Source organism: Engystomops pustulosus, chromosome 7, assembly GCF_040894005.1.
Source record: "Engystomops pustulosus chromosome 7, aEngPut4.maternal, whole genome shotgun sequence".
Taxonomy (NCBI): domain Eukaryota; kingdom Metazoa; phylum Chordata; class Amphibia; order Anura; family Leptodactylidae; genus Engystomops; species Engystomops pustulosus.
Window position 1 is genome coordinate 41,324,039 of NC_092417.1, and position 14,675 is coordinate 41,338,713.

The 14,675-nt window shown below is 41.5% G+C and overlaps 1 protein-coding gene across 4 annotated transcripts in view; it reads right to left on the bottom strand.

The window, feature by feature from the left end:
- Positions 1–1,158: 1,158 nt before the first annotated feature.
- SLC8A3 (solute carrier family 8 member A3) overlaps positions 1,159–14,675 on the bottom strand; it is a 216,064-nt gene continuing 202,547 nt past the window's right edge. For all 4 annotated transcript variants that reach the window (XM_072115583.1, XM_072115581.1, XM_072115584.1 and 1 more), the window contains 4 exons: positions 13,156–13,286; positions 9,042–9,141; positions 3,973–4,248; positions 1,159–2,067 (listed from right to left, as the gene is read on the bottom strand). In XM_072115583.1, the coding sequence (XP_071971684.1) occupies positions 1,691–2,067; positions 3,973–4,248; positions 9,042–9,141; positions 13,156–13,286 (884 nt within the window). In that variant the 3' untranslated portion in view covers positions 1,159–1,690. The remainder of the gene's footprint in view (positions 2,068–3,972; positions 4,249–9,041; positions 9,142–13,155; positions 13,287–14,675) is intronic.

Here is a 14,675-nt window from a genome sequence, read left to right on the forward strand (position 1 = left end):
ATGTTTGTGTGGTGTTTTGAGCATCCTTTGTGTAGGTTAGTGTAATGTTTTGAGCATCCTTTGTGTAGGTCTTTGTGGTGTTTTGAGCATCCTTTGTGCATGTTTGTATAGTGTTTTGAGCATCCTTTGTGCAGGTTAGTGTAGTGTTTTGAACATGCTTTGTGTAGCTTAGTGTAGTGTTTTGAGCACACTGTGTGTAGGTCTGTGTGGTGTTTTGAGCATGTTTTGTGTAGGTTAGTGTAGTGTTTTGAGCACACTGTGTGTAGGTCTGTGTGGTGTTTTGAACATGTTTTGTGTAGGTTAGTGTAGTGTTTTGAGTACGCTTTGTCTAGGTTGTGTACATATGTAAGTATATATATATAATATGTATCTATCCTTTCTGCTGCCCCCTTTAATTACATCTAGACACTCCAAAAAGTTTAATCGGAGCATTCCGACCTCAAGTGTGAAAGGATAAAACTCTTTCCTAACAAAGAACCCTAATAAAGCTTTATATAGAAGGAAAACATACCCACATAAATTAGATAAAAATATATTTCCCTGTAAAATTCCTTTTTGCCAGTGATGAGATGGAAGGTGACGTTGAGAATGACGGATTAGAAACTGGCATTTTCATCAGCAAAATCTAAAGGTCTAAAGGTATACAAAAATAAATAGAATTTAGTCTTCTAATGGAACAGTATATTGGGATACACCCTACTAATATACAATTCAAGGGGGGAGAGAAGGTAGGTAAGTGACCAACCACAGCTATGGGTGCAAGGGATTGTGGCCTATAATCTGTAGCCGATTCTGGATGACCAAGTAGTACATGGGTATGGAGGGATATGGGAAACAGAGGTGGGTGATCCATTAGACATCAGAGAGGTAAAGTGACTGCCGATATCATATCAAACCACACTGCCATCCAGCCACAAGTGATAACAGCTAAGTATATACAAAGGTTTACAAGCTTGGACAAGGTGACCACTACTCTTCCTTCCTCCATCTGAGGGTTGTCGAATCTTGAAGGTCCCAGCGTTCTGCACAACTACACTGGATGCTTCTTCACTTCCTTGGCTCCTCCAATTGCGTATTTCTTTTCCGGGTTTACAGTAAGTTTAATATAAGAACCTAAGACAAATATATATCTAGTGATCACTGTCATCAGTTTCAGAATTGCGAGTATTGAGATCAGTTTTAATGGCTGAGTATAAATATGAAATAAATACAAAGGTTTCTGTTTAAAGCGACAAACAAAAAAAACAACAAAATTAAGATTAAAATAAACCAGAAATAAGGAAATTCTTGCTGGTTGTAACCATTCGGTTATTATGCCATTGGTCAAAGTGTGATGTTGCCTGGTACCCTGGGTGGCACAGATAGCTTCCTTTTACTATTGTCTTTAAAAAGTGAGCAGTATTTAAAGTGTATCCACTGTCCTGTTCCGGTAGTTATTGGCTAGAAATCGTTCTCGTTTTTGTTTCTCGATCGGGTTCTCAGAAATTCAGAGGACCGCTATTTGTCTTAATGCACGTCAACCATTGATACAAGTCAGAAGGTCCTTTGGATTGAGATATCACTCATCTCCAGCAGTCGTAGAGATGGAATAAGATTGGCTGGTATCCCTTCTGCAGTGGAGTTTCTCCTCCAGGAGACTGCCGTCGGATGAAGGCGGCGACTTTTCGTTGCAGGTTTTGCTTGGCTTCGATTAGAACCCTTTGATATAACAGTAGGCTTCCAGAGTAGCAAATAAGATGTAAAGTAGCCATAAGGTTACAAAGAGCAAAGTTGTAGCAAGTCTGCAGCCCTTTGGGCCACCCAGTTCCCCGCCTATACTCGGCCGCCTCCTATACAGCAAGACGCTGATGCAGACAAATGCAAAGATGGTAAAGAGGGTTACTGAGAAAGCTAAGGTACCAGCTTGTACGTGGAATTCTTGTCCCTGGGAAGCCCAGTAGATGGCAGCCACAGACCATGCTATGCCGATACCTAGGAACACATTGACAGCATTGCTCCCGGTCACGTTGCCAATCGAAGCATCTGCATACACGTCTTGTGTAGCAGCCACTTTGCTCGCAAATGTATCTACAAAAGAAAATAATAGAGGAATACATAAATATGTTACTATCACGTACCTCCATTTACAGAATATTTCTGTAATATTTATCTAGGACATTCATCTGCAAAATGGAAACATCTCAGTATTCTCAATCAGTTGCATCAAAGGGGGCTCTTTTGTAACAGAATGCAATATATTTTTCACCCTTTTGTGGGTTTTGCCAAAAGCGACTTTCTTCTATTCTGCTATTTTAGCCACAACTCTTCGACTTGCATCAAGCTGAGACTAGTCTTTGTGATTATTTTTTGTGTCTGTCTGACCTGTATGCTCATCCCTGAATTGAATGCAGCCATGGCAGAGCATGAATGTAGGTTGAGTACAAGTGTTGTGCCGAAAGCACGGGAAGACAGGACCACAACATTTATAGGAAACTCCATTTACAGTGAAAGTGGTTTTCTGATAACCTCCCCTTAAACTACATTGAGGTAAATGGAAGGAAGGATACTTCTCAGCACTGCTACCATCCAGCTCCTTTCTGCTCTGCTTCACTCAGGAGAGGCCAGGTCATCCTGTTCGGGACCTGAACTAGGGTTCATAGGGTTAGAGTCCTACTAGCGTTACACATTACATGAACAGAGACTAAGCTTCAAAGTGGACCTTTCAAGAACTCAGACATGGTTAGCACACACCATTCTGTAGAGGCTGCTACACAGAACTTTACATTTTCTTTGTAGCCCCCATGGCTGCTGAGATATCAGCCCCAGTATTTGACCATTGTAATCCTCTCAGCTATCAGAGAGGAGGTGCTGGAGTATAGGAGGAGCAAGTGTGTTATGATACTGCTCTCAGTATCTTAGTATTAGCGAAGATTAGCATACACATGCCTCTTCCTCTGCTCGTGTGGAAAGGATTATAATGGCCAGATACCTGGATTGATATCTCCACAAGAGCAGGGGTTAAAGAAAAAAAGTTCTAAGTGCCACATAATCTGTATAACAATCCCTATGTTAAGTTCATTGCCAAAGGTGAGGTGGTGGAAGTCTGTAGCAGAGATTCTTGGCCCACTAGATGTCTATGTGTATAGTGTGCAGTGCAAGACCTAAGGGGGCAACCTAGAGTTAAATCAGTGCGCCACGTAACACCTTTATCTACCCTTATGCATTACAATATCAGTTTTTGTCATGAGCACAATCCATTTACTTCTTCACTTATGACTCTAAGGCAATGATGGCTAACCTATGGCACGGGTGCCAGAGGTGGCACTCAGAGCCCTTTCTGTGGGCACTCAGGCCATCACCAGAGATGACTCCAGGTATCTTCCTGCAGTCTCAGTCAGCCCAGGACTTGCTGCGCACAGAGCTATTTTAAAGTGACAGCTCTACCTGGGACTATTTTCTGCTTTATTGGTGTCCTCAGGTGCTGGTATCAATGTAAGCTGTGACAGAGGAGGGAGTATAAATCACTAATTACATTTCTGTGTTGGCACTTTGCGATAAATAGGCGGGTCTTTGTTGTAGTTTGGGCACTCGGTCTCTAAAAGGTTTGCCATCACTGCTCTAAGGCCTTCTGCACACAAACATTTTGTGCTTTCAGATCTCAAACAATGGGCCTGTGGACCCGTTGTCTATAGGCAAGTGTGATTGATGTGTAAGGTCTACTGACATGCGGATGACAATAGAAACATACTGTCCATGGGCAGGAATAGGACCTGTATAATTTGAGGCTCAGGTAGTCAGTTCATGTACAGGGAATTGAGACCACGACCATGTGTACAAGCCCATACAAATACATAGGGACGTGTGCCAGTCGTTCAAAAAATGGCTAACACATGTCCAAAAACATTGATCTTGCGTATGAGGTCTTAATAAAAGGAAGTCAATAAACAGATTGCAGTGGTAGTCAAATATCCTCCAAAATAGCATCTCACTTACCAGGCACCGACGTGCCAAAGGCCACAAACACCACAGCAGTTACAGAGTCCTTTAAGCCGATGGTACAGCCAAAATGAGAAGCAAGGTCCCCGATGATGGCAGTGAGGATGCCAATGATTACTATTGATATTACAAAGCACGCCCATCCATTCAAATACTCCGTAGGGGGTACACAGGCAAAAAGTACTTTCCAGAAAACGGTCAGAAAGTGCATAACGTAGTCAAAACAAGATGGCAGCCGCTCCTCTCCGGACTCATCCTCATCTTCATCTCCAGCTAGGGCAATAACACAAAAAAAAATTATCAATTCCAAGAAAGATCATTGTGATATAGTCTTGTAGAGTATAGCTGGAAAATGTTACTAGGAACTGGTGCCACTATTTTCCGAAGCCCAGGGAATGTCTTGTATCTTAATGGATCAGATTTTATACCATTACACTACTTGCCCCCTAATTCTTTCCAGAATTCCCTCCATTATGTTAAATCTCACTCGTTAACCTATAACAAAAAAAATTCCTCCAAAGTCATATCAAAGTCATTCTGCCTGAGACGAGTCACTTTTATAGGCTGCAGGAGGACTGTCACTAACTTTGGTTCTATAGCACCTTGTAATTGCCTTTTTTTTAACTATATCATCTGTTCTGTAGCTCACAGAACCACAATGTGATCTGAAAGAAGAAATTCTTATCTTTAATATGACACCAGAAATGGGGATGTCTGAAATGACATTTCCCCTTCAGCCACTAAATGTGACTCATGTCAGGCACTAAATTACACTTCTCGACTTATTTGCATATGGCTTTGGAGGTGATGTTTTTTCTTTATACATAAATGTGTTAGACCTGGTTCGCATCTCTTTTCGGTCTTCTGATAATTGGTATATTGTGAACCAAAGCAAGGTGTGGTAGAACTACACAGAACAGGAGCAAGTCATTTCTTTATACCTTACCTCTGTATGGTCACGGGAAGGACTCGTACCTGTTCTGTGTGCTAGACCACCATTGTTTTGGCTCACAGATTTAACATAAAAGGAGGAATGTTAGAAGAACATTTCATACCCTACCTGTGGGGGGTGCTCGTTTAGTGGGGTAAATTCTGGTGCCAGTGTCCCTTTAAGCTAAATGTTAATGACAAGAATAAAAATTAATCAAAATCTCCACCAAGGACAAGTGCTTGGATGGTTTCCTTTGGTAGAAATCATCTGCATACAAGGAGCAAGGTCCTGGACATATAGTTGGTTATCCCCATAGCTACATTTTAAAAAGGACAACCCCTCTAACTACTAGAGCCTAGGGATAGAAAAGATAGCACAACCATTGGAGATGAGTGGACCCGACATTCAAGTTGGGTATTCGCACCCCCCGGCCAATCATAACCACTGCCAGTTGGTTGGCGGCTTCAATTTGCCGGATTGGCTGTTTGGCTGTCAATCTGGAAATATATCTAAGTCTCACAGCCAAACCCAAAGATCAGGTCCGCTCATCTCTAATGACCATTCAATCAAGCAAATTGTATAAGGGTCTACAAACTCTCCCAAGAGGCTGTTGATCTGTGTCCATATAATTCGGCAGTTGGAATTTAAAGGGGAAATCAAGTTATGACTTGCCCACAGGATTGGGACTGGACTGCTGAGAAACCCCAATGGTCCACCAATGGTGGTCCCATCTCCTTGATTGGTGAAAGAAGTTAAGTGTGCACACTGTTGCTCCATCTTGTTTCTATGGGATGATGAAGATATCCGAGCACAGTATTTAGCTAGTTCCAACAGTCCCATAGAAAAGGAAAGAAGTGACAATGGGCAATGGGAGCCTAATTGTGACCTACAATAGGGCCCAACACTATTTACATACATAATCCTTTTTTTTCAGAGATGATAAACTACTATAGATTTCGACCCCTTCTCCCTCTTGATATACACTAGGCAGAGTGTGTATGGGGGGTATTAGGAGTGCTTAGGAGGATATATATTTATATTATATATATATATATGTATTATACTGCACATTGTACAGCATTATATGTATATAACATATATGTGATATGCTGATGTGGTATCTGTGATGTGCATATGCTGTATGTGTATATAGTGTGTGGTGTGTATATACTGTATGTGTGTATATGTGCTGTATGTCTGTATATGGCACTGTATGTGTGTGTAAATGTGATGTGTATATGGCACTATATGTGTGTATATAGTGTAGAATGTGTATATATACTGTATCTCTTTATATGGCACTGTATGTGTGTGTATCTGTGATGTGTATATGCTGCATGTGTATATGGTGTATGGTGTGTATATACTGTATGTGTGTATATATGCTGTACTTCTGTATATGACACGTTATGTGTGTATATGTGTATATGGCACTGTATGTATGTGTATATGTGATGTGTATATGCTCTATGTGTATGCGTATGTGTGTAAGATGTGTGTATAAATGTGTCTGTATTCATGAAGAACTGTATGTTTATGTATATAGGTATATAACAGTGTGTGTGTGTGTATATATGAATGTAATATGTATATTTTAAGCAGGAAGGGGCCCCATTCAGAAGTATGCTAAGGGACCTTGTCTCTCCTAGTTACACCCCAGGGTTTGCCATTGGACCACAGGATCACACATATCACATACATCTTATTATCTTCCTAAAATCCTGAAATCCTATCCCCCTACTTATACAAGATAGAAAGTGGAAAGATAATTGTGATATCCAGCAGAAGCTTCTTACTAAAGCGAAGTATTTTTTTCTTTTATTAAAAAGATCAAACAAATCTGATGGCTGAAAGTTTTTTTTGAATAATTTTTTTTTGAAGTTCAAATACATTAAAAGAACAGATTAGTTAAAATTGCATGTTCTGCCTTGAATTTCAATTATCTTTGGATTTTCAATAGCTTTGCATATGGACATGCAGAAGTAAATACCAGGTAAGCCCAAATCTGCGCTTCTGATTGCTAAGTAAGTCCACTAATTAAAATATCCTCTCCCTCTACTTGTTCTCGGTGGATTTAGATAAAGTCATGCGGCTGCCCTCGGCTTCCAGACTAGTAGACCGGCAATGTAACATGTATGGCAGCCATTGTGGCCGCTCAGCAGCAGTTGTCACAAGTAGTTGAGTTCTTATAGACCGCGCAGCTCCTGGGTATTCACACTTTCAGTACTGCAATGTACAATTATGTCTTATAATGGGATTAATCCTTTGTGCTTTTAACTTCATGGAAATTACTATTCTTAAGTGTTTCATTTTTTTTTTTTCAATTTGCAGGAACTTCATTTCTCAAAGTTCAAGTGAGGATAACTGTGATAGACATGAACTATTAACGGGGTCCTGAAAGGTAATTCACAGGGGGATACACGGTACAGTGTATAGATGGATAGATGGTTTGGATCTGTAATTTAAATCTGTAAGTAGAAATATTGAACAATGATTCCTAGGGAAGAATATGGTATCCAACATGGAAAATTAGGGACCTATAATAATTCTGTACAGCTGGAGTGCAATGTACAAGAACTTTTACAATTATAATGTGATTTTAAAGGTTTTACCCAACTAAACGGCCATCAAGTCCAATTTCTAAAATTCCCTCTCCCATGTCAAATTTTATCTGTTTACCTATGAAAATGAATCCCTAAGAAATCAGGCAAATAGGTCTTCTAACCTCATTTTCACATAAGATGAGTCAATTTTATGTTGCAGGTGGAGTGTCACTTCAGTATTGTCATACTAAAGATAAGAATCTCATCCAATTCTGTGAGCTACAGAATGGGATGTACAGGCAGGAACTGGATTTTTATCTACAGCTTGCATTTCCACCTATTGTATTTGACTGCCTATATCTCAAAAGATGAGATCCTTATCTTTAAAGCACTGTAAAGAACCATATTTTTTCACAAATAAATATCTCTTGAGATGTAGAATAACTCTGCCTATTATCTTTTTACCTATTCCCTATCCTCCTCAGTTTAGCCCAGTCCTCAAGCAAGGTACAAGATCTCCCTTGTTCCCTATCTGTCCCTCCATCCCAGTCTGTGATTCTACAGAACTTTCTCTGTCTCTCTCTTCACCTTATACTGCACCCCTCTCACACCTTGTAATCTGCACTTTCCACAGTGTGCAGAGAAGATATTAACCCTTTGTGCTCACACAGCAGATTATACACTTCATGTAACGGTTTAACTGCTGGTTTCCACGACTTATTACATGTTCCATGCTCCTCCAGGTATTGAAAGCTGCCAGGCTAGTCACTATGTGGATCCTGTATGTACAATATGCAGTGTTCAGTAGATTTACTTGTAGGAATCTCACTGTATTTACTTCCAAATTACTGAATAAGAGAGCACAAGGTTTCATGGGATCTGTGGGCAGAGTGACTTAGATTCAGCTTCAGGGCAGATACAAGAATATGTAAGTGTAATAATTTTTGGCTAACACTTTCAGAACAGAAAATGCCATAACTTTGGAAAGAAAATGGCAAGCAGCACAATATTTGTATTATTTTTTTGTTTTTAAAGGGGGTATCACAATTTTTATTTATTTTATTTTCTGGCTAAAATACATCTCAAATTAAAAAAACAAAAGACTTTAGCATATTAAAGTGCTATTTGTACACTCTAGATGTTAAACAATGCTATGATAACCTGGTCTTGTTTTATACTCTCTGACACCAATGCTAATATGCATTTAGTTGTTTAGCAAGAAGCAGGGTACTTACAAAACAGAGTAAAAATGTAGGGGCCGACTACAAAAGGTTTGTTTGTTGTCTGTTACCGTGGAGACATAAAAGATTGCATACAAACTGGAGATCCAAGTTGATTTAAAAAAAAAGTCTAATGGTAAACATTTAAAAGGACTGAAGAGTTTGGGAGGAAAAAGTGGAATAAGTGGAGAAATAGGCATCTGGTAAGTTACATTGGAAAGTTTCTTATATACACTATGGATTTACACAAAGTTTGTTGGAAAGTTATTGACCTTGTGTTTCATTAATTCATCTGTGCTAGATCCATTTGTGATTTTATTTCTTTACATTAATACAACAAGTTTGGAGCAAGGTGTTGCTGTCACCTCTTACCTGCACTAACAGTAATTGCTTCCATAAATTGATCCCTCCAGGAATGAGTTCCTACCACCAGGGCAAGGTTTGTCTTCTTTATTAACTTATCCACTGTACTCTATAAAAAAGCAATGTAGAAAGCAATGGGTTAAGAAAAATACAGAGACAATGAAAACAAGTCTGCAGGTCCTGAATGTTATGCATTAATGATTAGGATATACAGTACAGACCAAAAGTTTGGACACACCTTCTCATTCAAAGAGTTTTCTGTATTTTCGTGACTATAAAAATTGTAGATTCACACTGAAGGCATCAAAACTATGATTTAATACATGTGGAATTATATATTTAACAAACAAAGTGTGAAACAACTGAAAATATGTCTTATATTCTAGGTTCCTTTTGCTTTGATTACAGCTTTGCACATTTTTGGCTTCTCTTGATGAGCTTCAAGAGGTAGTCACCTGAAAAGTTTTTCACATCACAGGTGCCCTGTCAACAAGTGGGATTTCTTTACTTATAAATGGGGTCGGGACCATCAGTTGTGTTATGCAGAAGTCAGGTGGATACACAGCTGATAATCCTACTGAATAGACTGTTAGAATATGTATTATGGATAGAAAAAAAGAAGAAAAAAGAAGAACGAGGGGCCATCATTACTTTAAAGAAATGAAGGTCAGTCAGTCTAAAAAATTGGGAAAACATTGAGAGTGTCCCCAAGTGCAGTTGCAAAAACCATCAAGCACTACAAAGAAACTGGACCGCCCCAGGAAAGTAAGACCAAGAGTCCCCTCTGCTGCGGAGGAGAAGTTTATCCGAGTCACCAGCCTCAGAAATCACAGGATAACAGCAGCTCAGATTAGAGACCAGGTCACTTCCACACAGAGGTCTAGCAGCACATCTCTACACATCTCTACAACAACTGGTAAGAGGAGACTGTGTGCAGTTTGAACCCAATCAAGATGGTTTGGGGTGAGCTGGACGCAGAGTGAAGGGAAAAACTTGTCTTATATTCAAGTATATATGGCATGTATACAGAAACATATATATATATATACATATATATATATATATATATATATATATAGTTTGAAGAAAAGGCAGCACAAAAAAATAAAGTTGAAAAAAGTTTTTTAATCCCATGTGGATTGAAGAACCACGGTTTTTTCAACTTAATTTTTTTGTGCTGCCTTTTCTTCACACTATTAAGAGGATCCCTTCTGCCTGGATTAGTTCATGGCTTTGCACATGTTGTTTGGTTTCTGATATGGACATTTGCTGTGCTGCTTTGGATATATGTTAGACAGATATTACATGTAGAAGAAAAAAATCAGTTTATTCAAACCACATCACAACGTTTCAACTTCAACATGAAACTTTTGTCAAGCCATGGTGTTCTACCTTCTTGGTCAGCTGCAGTGCTATTCCAATTTCCCATGTTACTGTACCATAGGTGATGTGCTGTGCCCCATATGTGATGTGCTGTGCCCTACTTGTGATACAACACTACCACCAAGTGGTCAGTACTGTTCTTTACAAATATATGGTTACTATTCTTTACTTTGTAAAGGTTAAAATACCCTGTATTGACAAAATGTCTGCAGACATGTTACATTTGCAGAATGTATGGTTGTCATTGACTGGTTTTCCCAGAATGTATCTATGGAAAAAGGTTAAAGAGAACCCGTCATGCAAAATAACCCCCCTAAACTAAATATATTTTCATAAACTGCCATTAGAGAGCATTGCCTCTATCCCTTCATTGTCCCTCTACATGCCTGTAAACCCAAGCAATGAGGTTCTAAAGCTGTATGCAAATGACCTGTGAAATGTCCAATGAAGCATTAGCATATTCAAGCTGTCCACTCTATTCATGAGTGGGAGGCACAGCCACACCCCCAGTGCATGACTGACAGCTTGTATAATGATGTGAGGCTGTATAGTGATGTGCTTCCTGGTGCTGGTGGCCACACCCCCTGCAGCCTGTGTGTGCGTGTGTGTGTGTAGGAGAGATACAGCAGCTCCAGGCAGCCATGTTACAGCAGAACATGTCAGATTCATGTGTAGCTGATGTCTGTGTCTCTCACCTGTATATTAGGAGGATGCAGCATGTCAGCAGATGCAGCACACACACTAGCAATGCTTTACTATACATTACACACAGACATGAGCAGGGCGAGGAGAGGGGAGGGGGAACAGGGGTGACATCACTGCCTCTGACCATGTGACCAGCCTCATTTACATGATAAAGAAAAGATGATTTTATAATTATTAATGTATGAATTGAGTAGATAAAGGTTGGGATGGGATCCTTGTGAGCTGCTCCAACAGGAAGAGGTGACAGGACTAGTGGCACAGACCTGATGACAGGTGTCCTTTAAGTAAGCCCTGTCTGTTATTCTGGGTTCTTCTCTTCTTTGTCTTATTTTTCACACCACTTTTATGTGTAAGGCCCCATGCACACCACCATATAAAAACAGCCGTATATATGGCTGGAATACGGCCCCATGCATTTCAATGGGCAATACGGCCAACCATGTACATGGCCATATTGTAAGAGAGCCGTATAAAAATATAAAGCATGTCCTATTTTCCACCGTATTTCTGTTCTGTATGGCCCATAGAAGTCAATGGGAACGTATAAAATACGACATAAAATGTGCTGTATACGGCTGTGAACCGTATGCTGCCGTATAAACGTACAGTATCCAGAACCAATGGGAGGTGCAATGTGTCAGCCAGCCAATAGTCATCCATCCATCATCTGCCGCTGACTGTATTTTATACGGATACGATGCAAAACATTGCCATGCTGTTGCAATATGTCCCGTATTTATGGCCAGAATACAGCTGTATATACAGAACAGAGAAGACCATATGGTCGTGTGCTTGAGGCCTAACTGTGAGTTATTTTACAAACTTTCTATTTGCTTCCTGCTGCTGGCCCATGACAGGGGTGATGTGGCCTACCATAGGAAACAGTGCTACCGTGACACAATCTTTAGGCTACATTCACACACATGTATGGGGGACGTATATATGGCCGACGTATGTACGGCCGATATACGTCCCCCATACACTTCTATGGGCTCACAGCCCTGTACGGGAGCGGTACAGTGCAGCACACGTGCGGCACCGTACCGCTCCGTAGCCCGGGAAAAGATAGGACATGTCCTATCTTTTCCTGTGATACGGCGCCGTGCGCTGTATCTTCCTATGGAGAGGGGCGGGGGTGCTCATCCCCTGCTTCTCTCCGCAGCGCCGATGTATGCCGCCGTACTACGGTACGGCGGGCATACATCGTGTGAATGTAGCCTTAGGCCGTAGCCACTCCAGTCCTAGCCTACAAGCTGCCCTCCACCAACATCTACAAACATGTTCCTGTCAGCCCCTATAGTGTGTGCTGTACACATAGGGGCAGATTTACCTACCCGGTCCGTTCGCGATCCAGCGGCGCGTTCTCTGCGCTGGATTCGGGTCCGGCCAGGATTCATCAAGGTAGTTCCTCCGCTGTCCACCAGGTGGCGCTGCTGCACTGAAAAGCATCTGAACGCACTCGAGTTCACCGGGCCGGACCAAGTGAAGGTAAGCGCGTCCCAAGCGACACATTTCTTTTTTTAAATGCGGCGGTTTTTCCGAATCCGTCGGGTTTTCGCTCGGCCACGCCGCCCGACTTCCGTTGCGCGCATGCCGGCACCGATGCGCCACAATTCGATCGCGTGCGCCAAAATCCTGGGAAATATTCGGGTAACACGTTGGGAAAACGCGAATCGGGCCCTTAGTAAATGACCCCCATAGTGTGTGCTGTACACATAGTGTGTGCTGTACACATACTGAGTGCTGTACACATAGGGGCAGATTTATCAAGCAGTCTGAAAGTCAGAATATTTCCAGTTGCCCATGGTAACCAATCACAGCTCAGCTTTCATTTCACCAGTGCTCATGAATATTTTAAAGGGGAGCTGTGATTGGTTGCCATGGGCAATTGGAAATATTCTGACTTTCAGACTGCTTGATAAATCTGCCCCATAGTGTGTGCTGTACACATAGTGTGTGCTGTACACATAGTGAGTGCTGTACACATAGTGAGTGCTGTACACATAGTGTGTGCTGTACATGTTAATGAACTCACTTTGAACTCATAAGACTCTTCAATGACCACTTCAAGTTTTGGGTGCTCCCCTAGCACTGGTTTGCCCATCTCTGCGATTCTTTTGGCTTCTTCTTCCTCCACTGACAGCTTCCTCTCTGCCAGCTCGATAGCTAGAAAACAGAAATTTTAATTACTCAAAAGGGAACTTGATTATATATGTATTGCCTGTTATTTGCAGAGCACCAACATATAGCGAAGCAGTTCACCTGGGGTAGATGCTGTCAACCTACTGTGACCCAGAAGAAGACTTGGCATTCAAGTACAAGCATGTATTGCATAACCAAGGTTACTCGTTTAGCGCGATCACACCCTCAGGGTATGGTCACACCTACCGCTAGCACAATTGGGGTGAACGCATTTGTGTTTGCAGTGAAATGCATGTGATCATCAAGCAATCGCATGCATTTCACTGGAAACCCTAATCAGAGCGGGCCGACGCACGACCCCTAGGCTAGTATTGCGTTTGTAAACTAATGCCCAAATGCCCAATCGGTACTGGCATGAACTTTTAATAGACCAATAATGTTATGCAGTTTTAGCCATGGTGCTGGGATACTCCTTTATTCTGTTTACAAGCTGCAATTCAAGCAGTATATGTACGTCCCAAAGCACGGTATATTGAATCCATGGCAGCACTCTGATGCTACACACGTTAAGCAATTGAGTGGTGTGTCAGAGCTTTTTTCTTTGTTTTTTTTTGCATATACCCATAATGATGGGTCATCTGTATAGGAACATGAATGATTTAATAGGTATTTCCAACTTCCTTAGAGGTAAATCTAAACCTATGCTATATGCGTAACTTCTGGAGTTACAGAAACAAAGGGGGCTATTGTCAGAACTTTCTGAATGAACTGCTAAGTAAAGAGTTTGGGAGCCACACCCAGGGCTGCCTTGCTGGGAGTTAATTGACAGCTCAGTGTTGGTCACAGCTGTGTGTTGATTACTGCAGGGCCAAGCCAGTCAGCTGCTGGGGGTGGCATCAAGGGGTTGCATAAATTCTCAGGGCTCAGTTCACTCAGGGTTGGTTAGTGATTCTACTGTTAAATAACTCAGTGTACCTCAGACTCATCTGGTTCTTTTGTGACCTCTGGTACTCTGGCCTGTTTTCTTCTTACTGATACCAGACTCTGTTTACCTTGGCCTGATCCATTACATCTGTGATGTGTAGTACTCATAATCCTACTAGATCTGGAAACCTGTATTCTGACAGAATTAGAACCCTGTCTCCCCCTGCCTGCAACAGTGCCCTAAACCCAAGGGTACAGTTACCTGTACCTGATCCTGTAACCTGCCTCAACCGGAAACCTGTAATCCAAACCTGCTCCAGAACCTTGACCTGAAATCCTGTATCCTGCCTGATCCGGAACCTTGAAACCTGTACCTGAACCTTGCTTTCTGCCTCAAGCCCAACCTGATCCTGAACCCAGCACCTTGTGTCTTGCCTGATCCCAAACCTGTACTCTGAACTCAGTTTCAGAGCCTGCACCATGTTCCTG